This window comes from Plectropomus leopardus, chromosome 6 (genome assembly GCF_008729295.1).
Source record: "Plectropomus leopardus isolate mb chromosome 6, YSFRI_Pleo_2.0, whole genome shotgun sequence".
Classification (NCBI taxonomy): Eukaryota; Metazoa; Chordata; class Actinopteri; order Perciformes; family Serranidae; genus Plectropomus; species Plectropomus leopardus.
The window spans coordinates 13,330,344-13,358,091 of record NC_056468.1 but is presented as its reverse complement, the minus strand read 5'-3'; the positions used below and the strand labels follow the sequence as shown (position 1 = coordinate 13,358,091).

The following is a 27,748-nucleotide window of genomic DNA, read 5'->3' as shown; positions in this document are numbered from 1 at the left end:
TCTCAGTATCACTCTGTAATATTTAATTGTTTTTAAAAAATTGCGTACCATACATATGAGATACATTGTTTTATAAGCAAATATATATTATACTTTCAATTTGATAACAGGTTACAGTCTGTACAATCATCTTGTGTTTCTTCTAAATATGATTCTTTTTTACAGTAAAATCATGAATGTATCATATAAAATTGCAATTATGACCTCATGATAAGGATTTCTAATTAGGTCACATTTGTCAAAAGTCGCACTGGTACAAACTTAAGTGATTTTGGAAATACTGTCAAAGTGATAATGTTAACCCTGTAAGCAGAGAAAGCATTATAAAAGCAGTAGTAGTAAAAATGAAGAGAGCTGGAATTGTTAAATGGATAATCTAAAAAAGAGAAATGTCATGAAATGTTAGATTTGGCACTTATAGCATTACATTAAATACTTCAAAATATCATTTAACCATTTGCTGTGGAGGCAAAGTCCAGGTTTAACTTATTCGACACAGCTAATCGTATATAACTTACAGAGGTTTGACATTTATTGACATTTAATTTCAGAGCAAAGCAACTTCTCTCATGATCCATCTCTTTACTTTCACATTTGGCATTCCACTCTACGGCTCAAAAGGGACATCCACAAAAGCCAAATACTCTCTCATGAACAACTTGCTTGAGAAACCAGTACATGCATTAATTATATTTGCTCATCTTTGCTTAGCCTTGTGAAAGGCTGTAAACTTCCACTGACATATCCAGGCCCTTACTGTGCGTTGCTTTAAGCACATATCTACAGATGTTCGTGTTGTTTCCTCAGACTTGCCCTGGGTATTTTCAGAGATCTGAAAGAAAATCTGAGGAAGACATTTGAAGCAGACATTAGTCCATGAAATGCCTGAAAAATGTGCTGTCCTAATGCATAAATTGTCAGCAGTGGTTTGTGATGGCACTGTGGCGACCAAAAGCTGAATGCAGCATCATACTGTATCAGGACCTCAGAGGGAACAGAGCTGTTCACTGGGAAGGAATGCAAATTTCCTGCAGCTGCAAGTCGTTGTGGAACAAAAAAGTCCATTCTTTGCATCTGAAACAGTATCATCAGCATTCATTCTTTCCTCTCAAGTGGTGTGTGTGTGAAAACACTCTACCAGTCTCTGTGAAACACACACACACAGACACACACACACTTCACACGGGTTCATGCAGGGAGGTGAGGTGAAAAACCACTCGGTGTCCCTGCCTTCACCTCTGCTCTGAGGAACAGAGTAAAAATGCAGGTCTGAGTTTGGGAGTGTGGTGGTTTAGTGGGAACAAGAAATGCTGGGGTGTCAAAGCGGTATCTGCTGAAGAGAGCTGAGTGAGTGTCTGGCTGGCCTCTTATGAGTCCAGGTGGGCAAGCGAGAAGTGAGGAGGTCAAAGAGGTGCCACGTAATTCCCAGGAAAAGTCCCAAAAGCACGAGTCCGTTCTGACGTACCTACAGAGAACAGAGCACATGCTGTGGTCACACAACAGAAACAAATAAATGCGTATATGCCCAAAATTAAACAAACCAGTTTCAGCCGTAATGTTTCATTATGTCCACAAGAGGGCGCACCGACACCGTAGTATCTTTTTATATCTTCAAAATGAAACAGAAGTACTTTGTTGCCTCAAATCTTTAACAAAAAATTGAGGAAAAAATTAGGCAGTGCTTCACAGGGTCAAGACACTAGGTTTGGGTGATTGTAAAAATGTGCTCAGGTAGTCTTCAAGTGTCCTATAAGAATAAAAAGCAATGACTGTCCCAGCCTGCTCCGTGAAGAGGTCCATGTTATAGACTGGCTGTCTAAAAAACCATCCGAAGTACTCTGATTATGGTTACAAATCGACTTCAGACAGTCTATATCAAGGTATGATATTAATTTTTTGTTTAGTTTTGATTTTGATTTTTTTTTTTAATATATTTTTTTTTTTTTTTTACACACTGTAGAGAACTGCAGCAAACAGTTGATCATTAAATTAATTGACAGAACAAAAATAAATTGCCAACTATTTTGATAACTGATTAATCGTTTCAGTCATTTTTCAAACTAAAAATGTCGAACATTTGCTGGCTCTAGCTTCTGAAATGGTTGCACTGGCATTCATGATAGTGAACGACGTATGATGTAGTAAATGTTTGATCGTTTTGGGGTTTTGGACTGTTGGTTGGACAAGAGAAGCAACTTGAAGATGTCACTTTGTGCTCTGGGAAAATGTGATGAGCATTTTTCATAATGTTTTTACATTTTATGGGCTAAACAATCGTAAAAATAATCTGCAGATTAATCAATAATGACAATAATGGTTAGTTATGGTCTGACTGTAGACCCACTGTAAAGACACAAGACCTTAGTGAATGGAGATTTTTTAGTGACAGGTAACGCAGTGCCCTTTATCACCATCACACACCGAATGAGAAAATATGACTGACTGATCCTTACAAGACTGATGATCCACCCCTCCAGTGGAGGAATTAAAGCTGTGGTGCCCCAAAGCCAAGACACTCACCCATCTTTATAAAATGTCTTGCTCCATTACGCTATTGACCCTGATGACGGCGAGGACGGCCACAAGCCAAACTGCGTTGGTATTGCAATAAAATTGTTCTAAATACTACTATACGTGTACTATAAGTGTTGCTGGAGTTTCAGCCTTTTTTTCATTATGCTGTTTCGGCAGAAAATATATTGAGAGAGTAGCATACACTCTGAGAAGAAATTAAATACCCATCTTTTTTTAAATGTGGGGTAGTGTTACAGCCTTCATTTTAAGTTTTAATCACTTTTTTTAACTTTATTTTATCCCTGGTGTTCATTTTATTCTATAGATATAGATTTTTATTTTCAGTATTTTATTATTATTTTATTGTTAAAAATGAAACAAAATGTAAAAAAAACAACAACAAACAAAACAAAAAACACTTTATATTGTTACTTACTGTATTATTTTTTGTGGTCTGTGTTGCATCAGTGTTGTTATGTTTAACACTTTAGGCTGCATGTTTGTTTGGAAGGTGCTATATAGGTACAGTAGAGTTGTAATTTTAATTTAATTAATTTTTAAATCTTTCTCATCCTTACCTACGAACCAGCCATCATCACATTTCTCCATCACTTGTACAATGTCTCCTTCTCTGAGCTCCAACTCGTCTGAGTTCTGTGGTTTGTAGTTGTAAACAGCTTTATATCTAAAATAAAGAACAGACAAACAGATGGTCTGAGCCACAAATTGACCAAATTTGCAACACTTGTTGCAACACTGTGGATAGATAAAAATATGGAGACGTACGGTTGGCGTTGCACCACTGCTGAATTGGGGTTGTTTGGCACTTGTGTTTGCGGCAGGGAGTTAATGTGCGGATTAGACCGAGCAGCCTGGTTTGGTATCACGCTCTAGAAGAAATAAAAAACCTCATGTCAGGCATTATGAAATAAGGAATGATAAACAACACTCCAAATCAAAACAAACAGGAACACCACGGGTGTGAACATGCTGTGACTTTCTCAGGCGGTGCAGTGAGAGCGGACCTGTGAGGGGTCAGTGTATCTGGGAGTGTTCGCTGTGGTGGCTCCTGCTCTGTGTACGGACGCTGATGACTGAGTGGAGGGTGAAACGGCTCTGGCCGCGGAGCTCTGGGTAGCTGAGTGTGTCCCGGCCCAGTGGCTGTTTAAGTTGGTGGGTGAAGTAGTTTTGGAGGGCCACCGATTGGCCGTCTCTTTGGATACGGGTGTCAGGGTGGGGGAGCGTGACTGTGAAGCTGGGCTGCCATAAGGTACAGGTGAAGACGGCTTCAAGGGGGAGTGCTCAGGTTTGGGGCTGAGGGAAGTGGGGGTGAAAGGGGACAATGGTGACCGGGGGCAGGGTGAGTGGGGTGGACGCCCTGGACTCTGAGGCGGGGGGGACAGGGGGGACATGGGGGACATGGGGCCCAGGGAGCAGTCGTCAGTGGAGAGTTTGGTGCGAGGCATCTTGTTGACCTGGACATAACTGGCTGGGAAGATACCGCTCCGGTTGGTCCCTGAGATCCTCCCCTCTAACCACTTATCGTCCACACGCCTGGTTATATCGATCACTTCACCCTAAGAAACAAAACACAGCAGACAGTTTTGAAAAGCTAGATATTACACAGAAAAATTAGAGTAATTTCCAATTTAATTCTAAAGATATTTATCTAGATCTAAATTCTAGACAAATAATATGTGTCTCAAGACGTTCAAGCAAAAGAGAAACATACTCAGTCTGTTTTTAGAAACTGTGCCTTGATGAGAGCCATCAGGATCTCTCTTAAGTTGTGATGTCACAACTATACGATGTTTAAAACTTGAAAAGAAAATCCTCACATCACGTTCATGAAACCAAATGGCACTGAGCAGTTTCTGCCCGTTAGTTCGTTTTTAGCCACCATATAAAGGCCCACCAAAAAGAAATCAATATCAGTGTAAGTGTACACTATATTTAGACTATTTTGACAAAGCATGTCAACATGTTTTAGTTGAAACCCAAAATACAAGGACAAACGAGCACAATGTGGGACCTTTAATACATTGCCAATGCGTACAAATCAAGCATAGCAGTAATATGTAAACTTTGTTACTGCAGCCAGTAAAACCACAAATGATTGCAGAATAAATAAAAAAACTTTTACTATGTTAATGAGAGAGCTTTAGAGGTGCTGATTGGTGGATTTTGTTAGAGACCTGGGCTAGCTGTTTCCCTGTTTCCAGTCTTTATGCCAAGCTAAGATAACCAGCTGCTGGTAGCTTCCTATTTAGCGCACAGATACTGGGAGTGGTATCAAACGTCTCATCTAAATCGGAAAGAATGTCAGTTAAGCGCTAATAAGATTTCCAGCCATTAACTGACTTGTACTACAAATTCATGCATTCCAATATAGAAATCTGCAGGAGCCAAACATGGAGGGAAAGCACCTTCCTCACTTTTTTCAGCATTGTTGCAATACTCACTTTCCGGAAAGAAAGTTCAACAGGCAGGTCAGCGTTAAAGTTAAACAGAGCCACGGCCTCCCCGTAGTCCAGCACCTGCACAGTGGGAGGCTTTATAGGCGTGGGCTTCTCTGTAGGAAGCAGAATCTGTGGAGGACAGAGCAAAGAGTTTTAATCCATGTATCATGGGGTCTAAGATAACCAGCACAAAGCAACAGTGCAGCAGAATAGCAAACAGCCACAAAGACATTCACCTCCACATAAGATGTGGGGAAAATGCCCGCTCTTCCGTGATGTTCTCCTTCAAACCAGTTGGCATCTACCTGCCTGTGGATGTAAACAATGTCGCCTTTCTGCAGCATGAGCTCCCTGAAGAGAGGAATACAGATAACAAGACACACAAAAGGAAAACCATTAGATTACAGAATCAAGACACAAGTTCACAATGTTTCAAATGTGCATTATGGAAAGAATTTGGACTTCAGATTTGATCCATTGCTTTAAATCTGATAACACAGTGTTTTCTTTCAGAAATGTAAATAACTATGCAAGAAAGGAAATGGCATGTCTATTATATCAGTTCGCATGCAGCAACTCACTTGGGTGACTGAGCCTGGAAATTGAACTTGGCTCGTGCTGCTTTCATCTGGAAAAACAAACAAATCATTCAATGTTTTGGGAAGAATTATTGATGCAGTTAATATGTGAACAACTCAGAATGTACTCAGACCACAAAAACAAAATGCCACAGCATAAAACAAAATTGACTTTTTAAAGCTTTCCCAGCCTCTAAGGTGACAAGAAAGTGATAAAAACAAACCTTTTTCTCCTCTTTCTTGGGTGGGAGCTCCATGGTTTCATTTGCAGGGGAAAGACGGTCTACTGTGGAACAAAGTGAAGGCACGGCATTATGAGTGCAGTCTGAAATGTGCACTCTTTGTTCAGCACATGTTGTTTTCGGGCGTCGTTGCTATGAAAATGCAGTCCCGGCTACATATGTTCATAAAGGATCTTGTATTATTATGCAGGCTGGCCCCATCTGGACTAATTTCCAGGAAAAACAATTGGATAAAGCTAATCTTTAATCACGTCTTCCGAGTTCAACTTCCTATTATTGTGGGCTTCCTCCCCACCCATCTGCAGCACGCTCTGATTCTATAGGAAAAAAAACTGCAGAAGCTTACCATGCTCACCTCATCGAAAGACACAACAAGAGCAGGAGACAACAATGGCAATAAAAGAGAATCATGGGACTTGCAAAATATATTAGATTACTAAAAGTCTTCATCAAAAAAATGCTGTCTGATTACATGAGCTGCTCACTGCTGCTCGCCTTTAATGGGTCAGTGGGTTCAAGGAAGAGGAAGAGCAAGATCAACTTGTGGACAGCACTGAGAAAAATACTATCAAAATCATTATGGCAGAGTTGTAGGGAACATCACAGTGTGCATGTGTGCCGCAGAGCAAAAAGGGAAAGAACTTCATGTTTACCATATGTGGGAGCAGAGGTCAATGGTGTTCCAGCAGAGCGACGGACAGGCTGCTTTGCTGCTGATAAACTGCTGTAAAAGTGAAGAAAAATTGAGCATTTTATTTTCATTTTACTGTCACTGTGTCTTCCAATCAGGGAGAGTCAAACATAATGAAATACACACAGCCCAAATTCTGCAGGGGACAGTGTGTGTGCAGATTTACTGTACGACACATCTGGTTGCAACTGCTTGTTCTTATACGCTGGACAGAGATGAAACAGATAATCAGACAGCTAGAGGCCATGCAGATGATACTGTGTGACTCATATTTTTATCCTTGAATTGACAATCTCGACAATCTGGTTTAGATGAAGTTTGGGGTGCAAATCATCTTTATAGCCCCGAAACCCCTTTCATGATCAGAATTATGAGTTTTTATTGGTTAAGAATGTATCCCAAACCCAAAGCTTCCTGTCTGGCTTCCTCTGAACTCATTTGCATGTTTGCAGACAGTGTTGTTTTGTGTTCCAGTATTTGCAGCTGGACGCCAACAGATACACAACATGTCTATAACAGGAAACAGTAAAAAACAGACAATTTCTTGCTGCTGTTTGGTTTAATTTCACATGTGTCTAGCAACAGGCTCTCAAAAAAAGCCCTCCCTCATCTCACCGAGCCAGGAAAGGTCAAAACCCATGAACTCAACTTAGCAAACAACAGCGAGAATCCTCCGGGAGAGCATTACGCACATGGTGAGAAATGTGGAATGCTGTCTACTGTTTGAAGTAACAAACACTGTACTTGAACTTGTTAAAGTTCAACAGCTTCCTAGCAGAGTCCAGCACAGAGTCAGCTGATCCCGCTAACAGAACAGGTACCCTGCAAAGTATTAATGGTCGCACTGTCCAATCACAGTGCAGGATTTCTTAAAACAGCAGGAAGCAACCAGCAGTTACTCCTACTCGCTGAAGTAATGTCAGAGTGGATTAAGAGGCTGGGTGTTGGGCTCAGAGGAGGTCTGTTAGGTGGTGATTGACCCAGGCCTTTCCATTAACCTGTCCTTCATGTACCTCTTTAATAAAATCCAAACCAATGAAAATAATATCACATTAAGACCTGCAAAAGCATCAATAACATTTTTATTCTATTATATCTAAGTATTACTAAAACTGCTTTCAATTTCTCAAACAGCCTTATGTATTTCTCTCTGAACTCCCTTTGTCCACTTGTTGTTTGTGAGCAAATTTCATCACTCTAACTATAACAGGAAAAGAAGACAGGAATGCCACAGCTTTGCACAAAAATAAGTTAAAGGTAAAACTTGCCAAGAAACATACTATTTATAGTCAGTACTTGAAAGCTCTAAATCTACTCTAAACAGTCTTGTTGGTATGTGACAGAAAAACTGTGCACTTTTAGTATGAGTGAAACTGAACAGTGTCATGTAACAGAACATAAGTACAAATTTACACTATATTGCAGAAGAAAAAAACTTCTCATGTTGTTTAAAAATGCTTCTTAAATGTGTCTAAAAGTCAGTAGAGATGTTATTATAACCTGTTAAATATCATTTTGGATTAATCATATTCCACATTCTCACATCACTGACCTGTAGTTTGGAGTCGCAGTCTTTGGAGCAGTCAGCGGTTCCCTGTCTCTGGCCTCCTGAAAGCAGAGTGAACATTAAACTCAGTTTGTTCCCTGCAGCTAACTGTATCTCACAGCTCAGAGGAAATCTCACAACAACTCAGACAAAGTCGAGGTGCTGACCACTCCCAGAGGAGCAAGAAATCCCCTGGGTCCTATCCTCCTCGGGCTAAAAAAACAACACCATCTGTCTGAGCTGCCTGTGATTTCAGTCAAATAAAGCAAATGTAATCATATTGCAGCATATGAAGCAAATGTAATCACACAATAATCAGCATGACAATCCAAAATGTTTTGGGCAGGGTTGCATCCAAGTCGCTCTCTAAAATCAAGCACTGTGGAATTGCAAAGGCGAGTTCGAATCAACATTATCATGATCATTGCAAAAATTCTTTTTTGGCAGCCAAATTTGCGGGCATGGGGCCAATTTGCAGGCAGGTGATTAACACAGACGATCAATCCAAGAGCAAGGCAGGCAGGCGATTCCACGACTGTTATCCAGGTCACAGAGGAAAAACAACATATGTAGCTAGAGGGCTAACAAGCAGGGAGGGTCTCACTGAGACCTGCAGCCTTCACTAGGAGTGGGGGAGTAGGGGTGAGGGTGGGTGAGGGTATTGCAGCGGCTAAATTGGGGTGGGAGGAGGAGGGATGCTTCAGCAGAGAGAGTCAGGAGGGGGGCTCAGTACCTCACCCCGGCCACGACGGTGCTTCTTCTGGGAAAGTCTCCTCTCCAGGCCCTGGATCTCCGAGTCCAGCTCAGCCTCAAACCGGCTCAGCTCAGAGACCAGACTGGCCTGAGCCCCAGCAATAATGGAGTTGGAAGGGCAAAATTAAAACACTAAAACAATCTTCGGAGCTAATGGTGTCCCTTTTGTATGATTTGTAAAATGAGACCTCGACAGAGTGAATGCAGAAATAGAAATTTAAAGCAGCTCACCTCAATTGAAGGGGACTTTGGTGTCTCAGGTTGTTTCTTCGGGGGCACATGAACCTGACAACAGAAAAAGAAAGCAATGACAACAACAAACAACAAAATTACTATTTAGAGAGTTTTGTTAGTTTATGCTGATGACATGGTGCATATTCATAAATACAGTTTCATAAAATCGCTTCAAGTACTTGTCACATACAAAACTTGGGGCCAGGTAGTAATATTCTATTATAGGAGGATTGGTTGGTTGGTGTCTGGTCATGTTGCAACCATTTGACAACTTTTTTGACAGTGTGTTTAGGAGTAAAGAGGAATTTGGGGGCAACTGAATAATATGGCTCCAAAAAATATGATCAGAAGTTGTGATATTATTTATTAGAAAACTATGTACAGAGAAGCCCCCAGACAGTTAGAGATTGAACACAGCTAACCAAATGACACATTTTACGAGGATGATACTTGTACAAAGTACATTAACTTTACCAGACACTCATTTTATCTAATTATTCGGCTCAACCCTACAAACTGCAAATCTGAGAGCACGTCACCATTTCCTAAGTGTTTGGACACATCTCTTTTTGTGGAAACAAATTTAAAGGTCTAGTTTTTAGGATTTAGCGGCATCTCGCAATGAGGTTGCAGAACTGAAACTTCTGGCTAGCACAAAAACATAAAATCCCAAACGGCTCTTTCTAGAGCCAGTGTTTGGTTTGTCCATTCTGGGCTGCTGTAGAAACATGGTGGACTCCTTGGAGGAGGACCCACTTTGTCTGTAGATATAAACGGCTCATTCTAAGGTAACAAAAGGACAATGATTCTTATTTTCTGGTGATTATACACTAACAAAAACAAAGTTATGAATATTATATCCCATTTCTGTTAATAGATGTGCCTGCTACACAGTAGACTGATATAAGATACATCTGAGAGTAACTGGATTTGTATGTGGTCAGTGCCAATGCCCTGGATGACTGTTTAAGCGAAATATAGAGGAAAAACTAATAGTAGAAAATGAAACTCTTTAATATCTTAAATATCTATATAAAGTGTATATACATATACATACACACACACACATAGTGTACACATATATATATATATATATATATATATATATATTATATATATATATATAACTATTTTTAAGAAAAATGACAACAAAGTTACCTTGTACCTAAAGGTAAAAAAAGTTTTCATAATAAAGGGACACTTGGATACGGGCTGGATGCCAAGATGCCAGCAGAGGAATAAGAAAACATCCACATTTTTCATTCATATTCTAGTAAACTTGATTTAACTAGCTGGCAGATACCACTCTCCCTGTGTCTTTACAGACTCGACACCAAACAAGCAGCTGGTTCTATCAAGCATGGCTTTAAAAGGCTCTGTTGGCGAGAACCACAGACCCCCTGCTCCATTTTCAGGGTTTTTTTTTTGTTAGAACCTTGGCTGAATGTGTCCCTGTAAACGCCAAGGCCGTCCCCTCAGCTGGGAGTCATCCTCACTTCAACACAGTCTGTAATGTCACTGTGAAGCAGCACAACACCTGATATGGTCTGCACGCTGATTTTCTAAACACTGTCCAGGGAATACAACATAGGCCGCTGTCATAAAGAGGAAATGAAATAAGTCTCCATGCTGTGAGCCATTAAACACCACAAGAGGTTAACACCATAATACGGATCACAAGACACCTCAGCTCCTGTGGGGGAGTGGAAACAAAGATTCCTTTTCTTCACAGACGCGGACACAAGGCACAATGTGCACCAGATCTGGGACATTGTCGCAAGAGCCATTGACAAAAAAAGAAAAAAATCTTTAGAGACACCGTCTGTAACTCACCAAGGGTGTTTAAACAAAGTGACACATACAAACAGCTGCATACCCAATTACAACAGCTCCTGGACAATAAAGTAAAATCTCAGATGTAAATAAATATGAGTCAACCTCACCAGCTTTTTAAATACTTTCAGCAAAACAGGTGATACAAACACCATCATAAAAACCTGGATTATGTCTGTTCTTATCTGAAAAGCTAAATGAATGAATGCTTGATGCTCTGAATAAAAGAAGAAGTGAGCACATCTGGCGGTTAGCAGCAGGTACACCAAGTCACCAAGCCTGAGTAGATGAAATATGAGGACGCCCAGGTGGTGCCCATCCTCATACCTGTCCTTGATCCCACACACTGCTAAAAAGTGCAAGACTACACAAAGAATTACCATCATTAGAGCCTGCAACAACACTGGATACATCTAGAGGTTAAAGAATTATGCAGGAGAAATATTATTCATCTGTTTGAATCAGAGTGATATCACGGCGTATTTTTAAACTCTGACTGCATGTGAGGTCGTTACCTGGCTGCGGGTTTCTGAGGTGCTACTCTTTCCAGGCTCAAAGTCGTATATGCTTCTCGGTTGAGGGTGCTGCTTTCCCGGGTCTGACAGCTTATCTACATCCTCGCTCCTGAAACATAACACCCCAACACACACACACACACACACACACACACACACACACACACACACACACACACACACACACACACACACACACACACACACACACACACACACACACACACACACACACACACACACACACACACACACACACACACATGGACAGCAACTAAATCATGTCTTCATTGTGAGTGCCTGTAACAACAAATCCAAACTTGTCTGTCCCACACGTTTTCCCTCCACTGCTCCTGGCCTGAGTTTAGGTTGGTATTCACATAAAAGACGTCACATGCAGTGTTTATCTAAGGAATATATTAATTTTTTTTAATACTAGTAGTGAAAATGGTACATTGGGTACATTAACATATACTGCTAATCTTCTGTCTTGTTGAACATTTAAAATATTCTAGTTCTTGCCAAATTTGCACATGAATTTAGCTCTAATTTCTCCCATCTAATATGTATTTTTTTAATCATTCTTTACTCTGTCAGTTTTTCTTTTAAACCAATCTGGTTTTTTTTATTAAACTGTTTCAGTGTGATACAGAGTTACATTAGTAACCTAAAGAAAGAGTTGAAAGTAGTAGTTCCACATTTTGGGATATACATATATTCATTTTTTGCAGAGAGTTAGTTGAAAAGATCGATACCACTCACATATCTGTGAGCTAGGAGGCAGGAGACAGTTAACTTGCTTATTTTTGGAATATTTAAAAAAAAAAAAAAAAACCTTCAGAAAGTTCTTAAAAATAAAATATTTTTTTTAAATTTATTTTTAGCAATAGTAAACACTACTCTACTATTCACATCTCAAATGAAGTAGACTACTGGTATCAGTATCACTTTAAGGGTATTGCTACTGGTATTGTAGTTTTTTTTTTTTTTTTAACAATACCAAGCACTTGCAAGAAAGCAAGTTAGCATATTTCCCAAAATGTAGTATTTCTTCAAGTTTGACTCCTGCCTCTGTGCCTTCCTGTGTGCATGTTCACATTTTCTGCCCCTAGGTTTTAATTTTCTTACCAAAGAGAAAAAATATGCAGCTCAGGTTCACTCGAGACTTTATTAAATGGCCTGAAGGCGTGAATGTGAGTGATTTTCTGACTGTCTGAATGTGCCATGTGATGGACTGACAGCTTGCCTGTCTTCTCTCTTGTACATGCATGCTGCGACGGGCTATTATCCACCACATGACCCCAAAGCAGTTACATCAAACCAGTGTAAACTCACCAGTCTGGTAGAGCTCCATATGGTGTTAGTCTGAAGAGATTCTTGTCTGCTTCATTACTTTCCTCCGTGTGGGCAGATAACTGGAGCCCTGCAGATGAGTGTACGTCACTTAAGAGAAAAGTGACAATGTAACTGGACAGGACAACAATGAGGAATCTGGTGGATTGACTTACGCTCAGCTGACCACCGCTCTGAATCCTCCAGCTCGGGTTCTAATAAAGTACAACACAGAATTTTATTTGAAGACTTGTTACACTGGGGCAAAGAAAAATCAACCAAAAAAAAACAAACCTTAAACGATTCTTTTTTTTATCATTTTATATCCGCTCACAATGACAGGATTTCTCTCATAGTGAGACCTAGCCACTTTCATGGGTGTATTTTAGGGTCATTATTGTTATTAATAGTAGTAGTACTATATTATCTATATTACATTATTAGATGATTGATGATAATAAAAAAGTATGAGCACCCTTTCAGTATAACAATTTTAGATCATGTTTGATAGTTTAAACTATAAAAAATAATATTTTCTATGCTGATCATTTGTTTTGCACATAAAAAAGTAATCAATAAATTAACTTCAGCTATCATAATGTATCAATTCTGTCTTTGTTCCACCAGAGATGATCATTAGCACCTCTGTGAGGTATGCATTGTTGCAGTGCTCTTCAGTGCTTAGATATCCAGTGTTGTTTAAGAGGACAAATCATGTTATTTGTCCGAAGCTGATCCTGAGCAGAGCGATCCCCCAATACCAGCTTGGTGCTGCGATGGTGCCACTAACCACACAAATAACAGGGAATGTGTTTCTGTTACGCAACATGTAATAGAGACAAATGAACCGCTCAATTTAGGAGGGGCTGAGATAACACGTTGGATTCTTGTCAGAACTAATAAGCACAGATGACATAAGACTTTCGAGCTCTTTCATCATGTCTTATTTTGCCTCTGCAGTAATCTGTTTGCTAGATCACCTCCTGCAGTACCTGACACAACAGAGAGGAATTCACTCTGGTGTTGTGTTTGTGAGAGGAGAAGGAGGAGGAGGAGGAGGAGGAGGAGGTGGAGCGTCCTTACCCTCTAGCTTCTTGTGAATCTGTCTGAACATGCTCTTGTACCAGTCTCTGGGCTTGTTAACACTCTGGGATAAGAAAAGAGGGTAGGGCGCAGAAGGTAAACAAATCTGGTGGGAAATGCAGCACATTGGATGTAGCGGGAACATGAATATGTCAGATTATCATAGGATACATATTTGATGAGAATGTATCCAAAGAAAAACAGAGATAAATCAATCAGATGTAAAACTATAGTTCAGTTTGAATCTTCGTCTTACTGATCTGGAGGCAATGGGCATCCCAGTTTCATCCACTGGACCTATTCCTGAGAACTTGATAAGCCTCTCCTCCCTGGTGGGAGTCCAGCTGCGTGGTAAAGTGGCAGAGCCCTGGACACCATTGGACAGTCCACCTGAGTCACAGTCACAACAAAAAGACTTAAGTAATCATTTTGCTCCCATTTATTATTGATTTCAGATTATTCAGGTGATGCATACTGCCATTAATCTGATTTTAAACCCTACCACATCACATGCTGTCATCTGTCACAAGTCACAGTTCAACTTCTTTCAGTGTTTACATGTCAAGTGATGATTCGGCTGTTTCCACTTTAAATGCTCACACGGTGACCGACATTTCAAACCCTTTCAAGTCTCAGGTGTCATCTTTGAGCGAAAGAAAAATGCTTCAGCTCTAACTCCAACAACTTCCACTCTTCAAACACAATTTATTAAAACTGCTGTAAGTGCTTACACAACAGCTAACACTTCAACTGACGCTTACTTTAGTTTATGCACTTGAACTGGTATTACCTCGTTTCAGGGCATCCACTTCAACTGACATTTCAAGCTCAATTTATCACACAGATCGACTGACATTTTAACTTCTTTCAGTGCTTGAAGTTTGAATCTTCAGCCCGTCTTAGCACTTTTATTTTTTCAAATACAACATTTTTTAGCCCTCATGCACTTGAAGGTCTGCTATGTAGGACTTAGTGGCATTTAGCAGCTGTGGTTGCAGACTGTAACCAGCTGAACCTTCTTCCATGTTCCAAGCGTGTACAAGAACGACAGTGGCGAATGTGACAATACAAAAACGCGAAATGCCCGACCTACAGCCATAGTTTGGCTTGTCCATTCTGGGATACTATAGAAATATGTTTGTGAAATGTGGCGGTGAAACATTGCGGCACACTGTGGATATTAACGGGGAAGCACACCACTATGTTAATTGTTGCATAGCCGCCCATCAGCAGCCCGTCTCTCTCCCTCTCTGTAGACACAACAAACAAGCACCGTGGAAGCACTGGATGCATATTTCATCATTTGTCATGATTACATCATTCATATCAAATATACCTTATATAATTTAACTTATATATAATATATATATATATATATATAATATTATATATATATATTTGTTATAGAGTATTTAGTGTGTTTTCCTGCCAGATTCTCTTGCGGCTTGAGGAAAAAAATAGACCAGACACTGAATCTATGGCTGCAGATCGTGAGCCTGCCGCGGAGCTTGGGGCCGCAGAGCATCCAGTGTGAATGGTGTAATTTCTCACCACGGGTACTAAAAGGAAGGAAGGTGCTTCATGGAAAATCGGCACACTGAGCTGCCGTTTCCCATCCAGTGTGAACCAGGAAGCCTTTCCCAAACCTCTCCTCGACGACCACCCGCATGTTTTAGATCTCTTCCTGCTGCAATACAACTAAATAAAATGATCAGCTTGTTATCAAGCAGCTTCAGGAGTTCATGACAAGCTGATCATTGATGATTGAGTCAGCTGTGTTGGAGCAGGTGTTCAGCAGCTCTAACACATGCAGTGCTACTCGAGCCGAGCTTTGGGAAACACTGTTCTAAGGTCATGAAAACACAATTCTTTATTTTCAGGTGGTCTCACACTGATAAAAACACAATTCGTATATTATATTGCATTTCTGCCAATATATCCCCTAAATCCAACATGCTGCATCTTTAAATGAACACTAATTTCACTGAGTGCTTGTGCTTAAAGTGAAACTTCAACATTCTTCAGCACATCCAACACATTGTTGCTATTTCAGGATTTGTATAGCAGATTTTCAGCAGCCAGCACACATAATTGTTAATTAGCAGCATCTGAAATAAATTAATATTTATTTCAAATTGTAAAACAAGGCACTCATGATGCACATATTTAAAAAAAAAAACAACAACTGGAACCTCACCATGCATTTGTGAGGGGCCATAGTAAGATCCAAAGCTTAGAGTTGTTGGTCCACTTCCATTTACTTCTGACACCTTAAGAGGGGCACAAACATATCAGCATCCCAGTGCGGTAATGGTCAAAACATGTCCGTGGCTGAACGTATGACCTGTGATGCATCATTTTTCCACAGGGAGGAGCACTTGTTTACCAAATTCCATGCACTCACCCTCAGCATTGTTATTAACACAGCCTCCAGAAAAATATTGTGCATACCTTGTACTCTCCAGATGGCAGCCGTGCAGAGCGAAAAGGACTCAGAGGAGGTGTAGGGAGTCCAGGTGAGATGACCACCTCATGTGTCAGCTCTGGAGATGTCAGGATATGCTGGGTTGAGGAAACTCCAGGCTCCCTGGACATGACGACCCGGGAGCCATTTGGATCTCCAGCCACTTCCATACGTTGCTAAATATAGAGGAAATGAGAAATATGGATAAAAAAAAACAATGTGTGAACTCTGCTCCTGTCGTGTCCTCCTGCTGGCCCTGGGTAAACATTGCTCTCTATGGGAAGTCATGTGAACTTGTTAGCGGCGCAGCCATTCTCCAGAGAAGAACTGGCCTCAGTGGGGGAGCCGCGGATAGAAAGGCCCCTAATTTATTTAAAGCAGGACCAGTGGGAAGTGTTGTTCCACCCACTTCATCATCTCTCTTGCCACAACTCCAGAAAGGCCTCATTCAAGGTGCAGAGTGGGGGCACTGAAACAGGAGAGGACTGTTATGTGCCCATTAACTCCCTATTCACCAGGTCTCCCTATTCTGCAGCCAGGGGGTGGAGCCGGGGCCACGGAGGTTGGGAAGGGGCCGCTGATGTCAACCTCAAAGTCCAGCCAGGGCCAGCAGTGGTCTTGTGGTCTCCATGGTGATCGTTTTACTCCCCCCGTCCACAATGGCTGGTCTAGCTCTGCTATTGGAGCGCTATGTATTTGAATCAGGTGCTTTAGTCCTCCCTGTGTGGTTGTGGGGGTCATGGGAAAGCCCCTGTGCCTTATGGTAACGGTGGGACTGCTGTCTGCACCAAAGGCATATTGTGGAGACACTGGACTGTACTGACATTTGTGACACTCATGAGTCGTTTTTTCTAGTTTTTTGTTGTTTTTTTTGTTTAAATGTGCTTATTTAGGACAATTGCACATGTTCAACAATTGTAAAAGTCAACAGTAGACATAGTTAAAAAGGTCTTTACCTGAGACTGCATGTGATCCGTTGTGGTCCTTGTATGGCAGGTATGAAAGTCTTTTGCCCAGCATCAAAAGTATCTGCAAAGACATGCAAAATGCAAACATTTTTATATAGAAATAGACTTTTTTCATTTTAAAGTATTCATTTTACAGAAGACTCTTCTGTTTTCAATAAAGAGAAAATGACTAGAACCTTCAAGACAGGGTATCAACAGATCAAGATGATAATGTTATATTTGCTTTTTCAAGTTTAGTGTCTTGCCTCATCGCTACAGCAAACATATCTGTGGCAGACTTCCAATCTGTTTATCTTCTCTATCAAAGGTGCAGTCAAGTATAAAGGACTTCCATTTCATTTTGCCAGCTCATGATTGAAATACATAACTTTTTTAAAAAAAAAAAAAAACTAGAGTACAGCTTCAAACAAGTGATCAAAGAACAGACATGAAACATATTTTATGAGAAATATTGTAAACTGCTCTGTTAAATTGCGTGTAGATTAGGACCTTGTTGCTCAACGAGCATGCTAAATGAGAAAATAGGTTTTCAGGGGTTTTTACAGGCGTTAGATCTGTTATTTTTTCATTGCAGATATCCACTCAATGTCTGTGAAAATAATCTTAAAGATATGTGTGTAATTTAGTGGGCTGTATTGCCATAAATGGGGTATGATATAAAAAGTATGTTTTTGTTCGCATATAATTGCCTGAAAATGAAAATTGTAGTGTTTTTGCTACTGTATGTACACTGCCATGTTTCTACAGTAGCCCAGAACAGACAAACTAAACACTGGCTCTAGATAAGGTCATTTGCACTCATCGCATTTTTTGCATTTTCGCAGATATTTCAGCTTCCATTAAAAAAAAAAAACCCTGAACAATGAAAACTGAAGGAAATCTAACCGGGGGAAGTTTCAGCTGGTTGCAATCTGTTATTTCACTGCTAGATGCGACTAAATCTCCCTAAATCTTACGCACTGAATCTGTAAGATCCAAAGATTGTATCTCTTCAATTTGTATTCTGAATCTCATAGCATGCTCTTTTTTTAACCCTTTGATTCATTAGCCATGTTGGGCTCAACAGTGCCTCACATGTTACCTCCAGGCAGACTTGTTCCATTATCCCATCCCACTAGTATTCCCAAAAAGGGAAAGTTAGCATCATCCACTTCTCCCTGTTACTAAGGAAAAACCCACCCAAAAAACGAGTGTGACTCACATGCCTGCGTCACTTTTCCCAGTGATACAATGCCGTAATAAGCTGGACTTGAGGAGCTGGATGACGGAGAAGGTCAGCTACTGAAAGCAGAGACCAGCTCCTAATCAACAGCACCTCAGAAAAACAGATTAGGCCCTGCTGTTTCAACATCAAAGGCATGAGGAGTAAGAGGGGGAGGCTATTTCCGCTCCTGTATGCGGCAGGCACCCCTCATCTACAGTGGCTACATGGTCCATAATAACATTGTAGGCATAGAAACCAAGGCCAATGTACAGCCCTGCATCCCTGCTCTCCACAGAAATAATGTGATCTTTGTGCACTCGGACTGTGGTCAAAACATTTCTTATTTTGTGGAAAAGGACATCAGAGATTGCAAGGAAGAAATAGGGTTAATATAAGGATTAGGTTATTTTTCCTGTTCTGGTGCAAACTATGGCTTTGTAGCTTGGCAAGAAAGTAATGACCAAGTGTGGGCCAGGCTACTACAGGCTGAGAGCTGCCCAACACAATTTGCTCTAATGAGTTTTCCATGTGGCATTTGCAGCTGAGCATTAGAGTCCATAATCATTGTGGTCAATTCCAAGAAAACTATACGCACTCTGTTTCTCTGCGCACAGGGACAGGAGACAGCACAGAGCAGAGATAGAGTCAATGCTCCAGTTACCAGACAACGATGTCACTCTGTCTGAGTCATCATCTCCCAATAAACTGCCTTACATAACGGGAAAAATATGGGAAACGGAGGATTGTGTCTACAACAATACCATTACTGCTCAGACATGACAGATGACCTATCATCGCCCAAAGCCATCACAGCCGGCTCATTCTCTGTCTAACAATAGGCAACACTGCAAACATGCTACACTTACAAATAATGGCTTAAAGTAATCTCATTTACAATGTGTCTGACATGGTGGGCCTTATTTACACCGGATCTGCCGTCGGCAGGCTGCCATTCACGTTAAAAGCCCCATCAAACAAATAACTATTGTAATTCACTAACAAGAACTGTTTCCACATAGGCTTCTTTGATTCAGAAACCCTCAAGAGCAAACAAACAAGCTCCATTTTCATGACAGATGCTTTTTTCCATTCCAATCAATTTCATAATTGGTGAGAAACTTGAAAAAGGTGAACAAATATCTTAATATAATGCAGATTCAAAGGGGTGCCCCACTAATAACTGCACTCACAAGAGATGAGTACAAAAAAAGAGAATCAAATCAAAAGCAGAGATATGCTGAGATCCAAAAGCTCTTGATGGTTATTTCCCATAATGTAACTTGAGATAACAACCAAGTATGAAGTGTGGACTGAGATGCCAGTTTGCCTCCTGGGCACTGCTGAGGTGCCCTTGAGTGAGGCACCGAACACCTAACTGCTCATGGCTCCTGTTAATGGGCAGCACCATCACAGCGTGTGCATGTGTGCATATGAAAAAATGAATCAGGGATTAATTAAATATATGTATGGATGACCCTGTATACTTCCTAAATGACTGCCTCTTTCAAAACTAGCATCAGGTTTTTTTTAAACATTTAATATTTCAAGTACAAGCCGAGATAACAAAAACAGCAGTGACCCTGATCACACCATCAGCTTCTTTTCTATTTATTTTCTTTTTTATTCATTTTTTTCTCTTTGAAAAGCTTCCTTTGGTGCCACAGTAGACATTAAAATACTTTTCTTACAAGCCAAGTAATACTCTTCAAGATGAATTCAATAACATTTGCTGTAAAATTATGGAGTGCCCCTTTATAGGTCAACTGTAGAGATTTAGGGAGGATTTAGTGGCATCTAGAGGTGAGGATTGCAGATTGCAACCAGCTGAAACGTCTCCAGGTCAGAATTCCTTCTGTGTTCATTTTTCAGGAGGTTTTCACAGAGAGGCAAAATTATCCACAGGGGTCTCATCCTCTCCAAAACAAATGGACCCAGGGATTAAAACCAGTAAAAACACTGAATAAAGCTGTTTCACATTATAAGGGTCTAAGGTCAGAGGGATCTTGTATGCTGTAAAGCCCACTGAGGCAAATTGTGATTTGTGATAATGGGCCTTATAAATAAAATCAAATTGAAAATCAGCGTTTCTCATATGCTGTTTGGCTCGTCACAAACAGTCTGCTAGCCCAGCACCTGCTAATGTGTGATCACCTTTTTCTCTGATCCAGACGTGCTGGAGATTTTTACCAGTCAAATTATCAGAGAGGTCACAATGGTCTCTTTTTCTCCAAAACAAACAAACCCAGTGATTTAAACAGAGCCAGCGATTTAAACTGGTAAAAACACTGAATAAAGCAGCTTCAAATGACAGAGTCAGTGTTTTTCCCATGCTTCTCGTCGTGAAGGAGGTGTTAGCTATGGAGGCTAACACGAAAACAGTGATGGCCCTATCTAAAGCCAGTGTTTGGTTTGTCCATTCTGGGCTACAGTAGAAACATGGCACTGCAACATGGTTGACTCTGTGAACAAGGACCAGGTCCCTATATAAATATGAAAGGCTCATTCTAAGGTAACAACCATTTCTTATTTTCAGGTGATTCTACATTAAAGAAAATAATTATTTCATTTCTCTTAATATATATCCCCTCTAAATCCTACACAATGGACCTTTACTAAAAGGGATGTGTGCTGTAAAAGCAATTATAGCTGGAACTTCTCAATATTTTTCTGTGAGGAACTGAACAGTTTACCCTATGTAAATAAATACATCATTTTTTTTACCTTGTTATTATTAGACCATTTTTTAGTTTTCCCTTGATAATTAAAAAGCTGATATTGGAGCTCCCTCTGCTCAGAGGACCCAAACACTGAGAAGTCCTGCTTCACTGATGTAGCATCCTGATGAGTAAGCTCATGTCATAACACTGTCTCTGTGTCTCATTTCTCCAGGGAGCTGAATCCAAAAGAGAAATCCTCCAACGGTGCATACATTCCCCCTTTGAGAGCACCAAACACAATCCTACCTAATAAGGAAAAATCACTGTTGATATCTAGCAAGAAAATCCCTGTCCAGAGGTCTGGCTCTCTCTGGGTTTGCGCTGAACGCCCGGTGCATTCTTACATAATTACTGAGACTCAACAGCGGAGGCAGCTAAGCTTTCACATGGAGACAGGGGGTTTTCAAACTGTTGGTGCGTTAGTGCACTGATGTTATCTGTCTGAAATGTATGAACTTTATAGCTCAGGTATTTACAAGTCAAACCACTAGTAGGTGAGAGGTCCATTATCACGGCAGGATCCGTTTTAGGATGGAAGGAAAATCCAGAGCCATAAAAGGCCCAGCTGAGGATGATGTCGTGCTTTTTTTTTTTAACTTCCAGCTTTCTACATTGCATTTTATGTTGCTTTCTACCCATGCTTTACGTTTAGTATTTCACGAGATAACTGAGGACATCCAAAATAAGAATCGGGGGATTTTAGTATGGAAATCTGTGTCTTTGTCCCCCAGGAAACTCATCCGGTCTCTGCAGCACAGAGCCAGATGTTAAAATTTATAAACTGATCTGTGAAACAAAAGCGAAACAGCTCCATCAAAATCATCAAATCAAACATCTTTGTTGTGATATACTCAAAAAGCATATTAGTTTCAACACTTTCTCATCAAAACTCGTCAAATATTGCTGCTTGGTCAGTGGACTTTCGCGTCTTCATATGACGCCCTCAGTATCCTCCTGCATCTGTTGTTAAATGTTAGTTTGTCAATTTATGCCTGTTACATGCATTGTGTCTTTTCAAAATACACTTCCATTTTAAGAGGAAATCTACACTTTTTGCTCATCAGAATCATAAGTCTTTTTTTAAATAAATATACACGGTTTGTAAAGCACTTCGTATGGAGTGCCCCAGGGATGAAGTTTTTCTGAAGGCCGACACGGAAGCTAGCTTCGCCCGGGTTCCCTTTTTGGATGACAATTTTTGTTCGGCAAGGTAATCTTCACAAATGAAAACCACTTTCAGAATTTTTGAAGCCTAAATCACCAGAAGTAAAAAGCTAAACCACATCGCATCATTTAACGCTGCCACTGCTACCAGGCTGTAAAGCCCTTTTTTGGCACGGTTCGACGTGATGTTCTGTAGTTTAATTTACCCAGTTGTTAGCAACCGCCTTTTTAGGACATAACAGCTTCAAAGTTCGCAAGTAAGCTATTTACTGACATACTTTATGTTTGCCTGCGCATTTCATACCACTGTGAATGGTGCCTTTTGTGTCGGGATCTGATGCGGAAATCAATGACCAAGCAGTGGTACTGGGTAAGAGTCTGCTAGTGAGGGACCAGCTTTTTTTTTCTTCTTCTTCTTCTCTCTTTTTTTACCCATAAGGAGCAAATGAGGAACCAGACTGTTATCTGAAGTTGCTGAGCCAGAGCAGACCTACTCACTCAGCAGCTACAAGGTCAGTGAACTTCACCACACCCCTGTGATTCCTGTGAATCACAATGGGAGGTTTCCACGGCCGGGAATAGCAACACAGGGGTAATGCAAAAGTAACACTATTGCAGAAAAAAATTGTGAAACAACAAAAACATCCACTGTAGTGTCATTCAGTACCGCAGAAACTGATGACAAATGAACTTGCTATGAGGTCACAATTCTTTAAAACTCATTAGTCAACAGAGGTCCCCCTAACGTTGTCTTTCTTCCATAGAAGGACACAAGTGAGTACACCCTGACCTGCGATGACCTCCTCCTCCTCCACATACACAGCTTCTTGAATTGTTCTCACTAAGAACAAAGCTTTCAAGGTGACCACACATACAACTGTCACAGTGGTGACCCGCGAGTGTCTGCGATCTGTTTGGCGCACCATCAGGAAAGTAATGATTTGTGGTCAGAGGGAGAATCAGGCTGTCCATAAATCATCAGTAACAGTGGAGCACGTTTCAGTAATGAGCGGGGACAATGACTGAGAGTCTTAAATAAAATAAATAAAACTGTCACTCATGAATTTCCATTCATTAACGTGTGTTATTCTCTGCTTCTGTGTGCAGGGTGCTGAGGAGTTAATCATTGACCGCATGAGGTGGGAACTACTGCACTAAGTCCTACTACATGCAGGACACCGGCCGAAATATGAACTCAATATTTGCTCAAGGTGGTCATTTTGTCTGGGTGGGCTTTGACTTTAGACACTATTTTTCTACAATTTTCTACAATCTACAAAGTATAAACAGAATCTGATCTTCGCCTGAAGTGTTTTTTCCTGGATATTAACTAAGAACAACGCAACAGACACAAGGGTAAAGTCTTATCAGCCGTTTGCACGTACTCAATGTCCAGTTGTATAACAGGCTCATAAAAACCCGAAGAAATCCTGCCTTAAAAAGTGGTGAGAAGGTAATCACAAGCACATTTGCTGAATAAATAAAGTGGGTATTTCTTCCCAAACACATTAAATGAGTCACTCTGCAGTTATGCGAGAGATGTAAGAGGTCCTGTGAGGTTGATCACGCAACCACGCTGCCCTTCTGTAACGTAGCAGCCCATACAAGGTCCTGCAGCCGCAAGTTTATGATATGCAGTTATTGGGGGATACACACATTTATCAGTAGGGAAGTATTTCACCTCCTTGTATGGTGCTCCTCCACTCGGAGCAACAGGAGGAGTCAGCCTGTGTGTTTCTTGTCAATGGAGAGGCGATGTGTTCCCAGGGGGAGCTGCGGGCCAGTAAATCAAAGCCTCTCTCTCCCAAGAAGAGCCCAGCTCCAAGCTGAAGTTTATCAGATTTGTCCTTGCAACAAACACACTTCACATCATTGCAGATAACTCCTTATTTGGATGGATTTGTGAAAGTGAAACTGTAATGCAATGTGTCAGACCAAAGCATGAGAAAATACACACTCAAATCACGCTAAATGCGGACAAATCGCACAAACCCTCATGCCTGTCATTCTGCATCTTCAGAGCTGAGTGCAGCCTGTGGATATGAGGACTGACAGCCAGACCCTCAGTAATATCACAAAGGGAATCAGAGCCGGCTGTGGAAATCAACCTGACAGTAAGGGGAGCCACCAGTGATGAGTGGACGGTCCTGATTTAAGACCAATCAACCTGAAATCTGCAGCAGGATGGCAAAATAAATGATTTCCTCTGACTCTGTGCTGGCATGTCAGTGCCCACAGTGCTTTTCTCTCTCTGTCTCTCGCTGCTCCTGCTTTAACTCACAGCTGCTCTTGCCACCACTTGCCAAAAAGCTCAATCAGTTAACTCCCACAGGTTTCAACTTCACAACTATACACATCACACGGGTAAACTTGTTTTCAGGTGCACCGCAAAAGCATTAAGACAGTGTACTCTTAATCCTGGGTGTAGCCCTGAGCGGTCAGACAGGTTACTCAACCTTTACAAAAAAAGTTTGCTACTGTCGTAATTATCATGATTACTCCCTCGTTAAACCTCTCTTAGGAAAGAGTTTACTCACCTTAAAAGTGGCACCAACAAGTGAACTCGCACCTCTTTCTCTCTGCCCGAGACGTGCACCGCGCTGCAGACCCTCCCTGCTCCGTCTTTCTCACTCATGAGACTAACCAGGACACACAATCTCTCTCTCTCTCTCTCTCTCTCTCGCTCTGCCTGCCTCCATGGAGGACTTCCCGGTTGACAGGCATCGCCATAGCAACCTACTTCGGCCCCTGTTCAAAAGGCACCCTCTGCTCTTGGCTTGTCAGTTCGAGGGGTGGGGTGTGGAGGGGGCACCTCCTTCAGTGAAGCAGCCCTATTGTTGTGATGAGGTGATATTTCACAACACAGAGGTTAACCAAAGGGGAATGCAAATAGTTCATCACCTCCACCTCACAGACACTGCCCAGTGACTCCGTGACACCCCCTCCTAACTTTATCTCTCCCATGCCTTCATCTGCTTTTGTGTGTGTTTTTTATGTTCATGTGAGTGCAAAGGCCACATCTCTGGCATGAAAGGAGAATAGGAGCTCTGTCTGTTCCAGTAGCTCTGGAAGTGTTTCAGAGTCATTACTCTGCACCATGTAGTTCAGCAGTGACAGCACGAGTCCCTCTGACTTTTCTCCCATGATCCAACACACACCAGCAACACTGTTGCATGTCAAGGTTGAAGGAAACAACCAAAGACTGAAAGATGTTAAAAAATTATTATTCAAATTAGGAGATGCAATTTGTGCACAGATAAGTCAGTTCACATTCAAATTCCAGCAGGATGGTTGTTCAAACCACGGAGCCAAAATCAGCCAAAGGAATGAAGCTTAATTCCCAAAGTGTCCCAAATCCAACTGTTGCTCTGGCACACAATGCTTACCCAAATAAAACCAAGATTTCCAGTTTGCCTGCAGTTCTTGCCAATGAAGACAAACAGTGCACAGCCTGAAATCTAACGTGCTGACAGGCTTGTATTGGCGCTGAGTCTGCAGCACGTAGCCTGAGTTACAAGGTGAGAGATCGAGTCACCTGCTAACAAATGCATTGAGCTTTCACAAGTATTTCTAGCAATAAACTAAAAACAGCACAAAGAAATACATTAAACAAGGTCTCTGTGCATGTGGGACAGTTCCAATTTGAAATTGAAGGACTCAGCTCTTTTTTAATAATTCAGTGGTCTGGCTAGGTAGAGCGAAACCCAGGGCAGATATCCGTTTACCGGGCCTGCGCTCCTACCAGGGTTGTTTTTGCCAAACAGTTGAGCTGCTGAACCTGAGGGGCAAACTGGCCAGCGCAGACTTCAGACGGAGGCTCCCCTCATAATCGGTGTCCCGCCGGAGCAGACTTTCACCCCGCTGTGACCACATCTGACACCCTGTCACTCTGCAGCTAAATGAGGTAATCACGCAAGAGGCGATTGCAGCTTTGGCCTGGGACCTGACACCTCTCCACACACTGGATCCTTGTTCACTTTGTCTCTTCACTAAACAAACACAAGGCTTCACCAATGCCAGCTCCATTTTTTTATTACAGAGAAACATTGTCAGAACGGGAGGAGAGAGGCGTGATGTTATATGGATTCCAGCAGACCTTTAATGTGCTGTCCACTGTCCTTTCACGCTGAGTGGTATGTGCAATGGTATGTTACTGCTGGAGCTCATTAGAAAGCCTGACAGCCAAAGATTCCAGCGAGTGAATAAACCATGACATAAATCTGTTATATAATCAACAACTACATCATTTAATTACTATAGCCCTAAGCTTTTTTTTCTCAATTCAGAGGAATCAAGACACAACAAGTCTGTATCAACCAGGAGATGAAGTTATCATGAAATAAAGATATATCTGGAGAGAGGTAAACAAGCATCACTGTAACCATGGAGCACAGATAAGGAGGCCTGGACATACAGAGTCATTCATACCACAGGTTCTGCTCCAAGGTAGCACTTGGGGAATGTCCCTGGGAACAAACACATAGGATTCATGGCTCATTTTAGTGGTAAACAACATTTTTCTGAGTCTTGCGTGTCCCAGAACTCTTGGTCACACTGCTGGCAGACGAGGACAGAAAATCTCTGATGTAGTCATAAAACTGAACAAGCCCTGCTGCTCTTATTTTTAAAAGTTTGATGAAGAAAATAAAGATTGAGAACATTTTGCACACGGAAATATTCAAACCAAACCAAACCAAAACAACAAGCAAAGCCACAACAGGAGGCAGCTTTTGGACAGAGGTCTGAAGATAACCATCCTCTGAACCACAGAAAGTAAAAGATTGGCATCAACTGTTGCTGTCAAAGTCCTCCTCATACCCGCCTTCTTCCGCAGAAATGCTCAACTGTTGCTCAACAAAATCACAAAAAAATTGTCAGGACAATGACAGAGCAAAGATAACAAACAGCCCTATCTTGTTTGTCTCAGTGGTTTCCAGTAAGTGATGAAGGAAAACAACATGATGCTCAAATCTGTGTTTCCTTTCACACAGAAATGTCAATCAACACATCAAACCTACTGAGTCAATCACATGACGATCACAGAAGCTGAAATAACTCCTGAGTATTTCCTTCCTTGTCATAGTAACCTAAGTTGTACAGTACTTACAGGCGAGTGCGGGCTGAGCAGCGAGGTCTCCTCAGTGCAGAGGAAGTGAATGAAAAAGGAGGAGGGAGCTGCTGCTGCTCCTCTCTCTCCCTCCCTCTTTCTCTTCTCTTTCTCGGGCCAACAGGGTGTCTTTTATCTTTGGTGAATGATTCAGCGTGGGTCTGAATGTTTGACTGAGCGTCCGTAGGCGTGAGTATGTGTGTGTAGCCTATGTCTTGTGTTCGCATGTGTATGTGTGTGTGCACTTTAAAGCTCATCAGGGAGAAAGGCGCTCAGTAATAGTTTCCATCCACAGATGGAAATAATAGAGATTCCCATACAGGCACAGGCGCAGTGGCACCGCC

At 41.3% G+C, this 27,748-nt stretch overlaps 1 protein-coding gene across 6 annotated transcripts; it reads right to left on the bottom strand.

Annotated features, from left to right (window-relative positions):
• Nucleotides 1-8: 8 nt before the first annotated feature.
• Nucleotides 9-27,505, bottom strand: sorbs3 (sorbin and SH3 domain containing 3). Of its 6 annotated transcripts, none has more exons than XM_042488260.1 (21): nucleotides 27,405-27,505; nucleotides 17,201-17,273; nucleotides 16,232-16,420; nucleotides 15,978-16,050; nucleotides 14,037-14,170; nucleotides 13,781-13,844; nucleotides 12,874-12,912; nucleotides 12,701-12,788; nucleotides 11,366-11,474; nucleotides 9,015-9,068; nucleotides 8,764-8,871; nucleotides 8,037-8,092; nucleotides 6,447-6,517; nucleotides 5,776-5,837; nucleotides 5,555-5,601; nucleotides 5,210-5,324; nucleotides 4,977-5,102; nucleotides 3,540-4,091; nucleotides 3,301-3,404; nucleotides 3,093-3,199; nucleotides 9-1,465 (listed from the first exon to the last, which is right to left on the bottom strand). In XM_042488260.1, the coding sequence occupies exons 2-21, from the start codon at nucleotides 17,210-17,212 to the stop codon at nucleotides 1,404-1,406; spliced, it is 2,172 nt and encodes a 723-aa protein (XP_042344194.1). In that variant the 5' UTR covers nucleotides 17,213-17,273; nucleotides 27,405-27,505; the 3' UTR covers nucleotides 9-1,403. The 6 variants fall into 6 exon arrangements, with proteins under 6 accessions (XP_042344194.1, XP_042344198.1, XP_042344196.1 ...); XM_042488264.1 differs by lacking the exon at nucleotides 27,405-27,505 and adding an exon at nucleotides 24,835-24,982 and having other exon boundaries at nucleotides 3,990-4,091; XM_042488262.1 differs by lacking the exon at nucleotides 27,405-27,505 and adding an exon at nucleotides 24,835-24,972 and having other exon boundaries at nucleotides 9-844.
• Between the last annotated feature and the right edge of the window lie 243 nt (nucleotides 27,506-27,748).

Coding starts and splice junctions, on each gene's coding strand:
- sorbs3 (XM_042488260.1), bottom strand. Junction 12,789..12,873: donor AGAGCGGTGGTCAGCTGAGC/GTAAGTCAATCC, acceptor ACTCATCTGCAG/GGCTCCAGTTATCTGCCCAC. Junction 3,200..3,300: donor GCAGTGGTGCAACGCCAACC/GTACGTCTCCAT, acceptor TCTTTATTTTAG/ATATAAAGCTGTTTACAACT.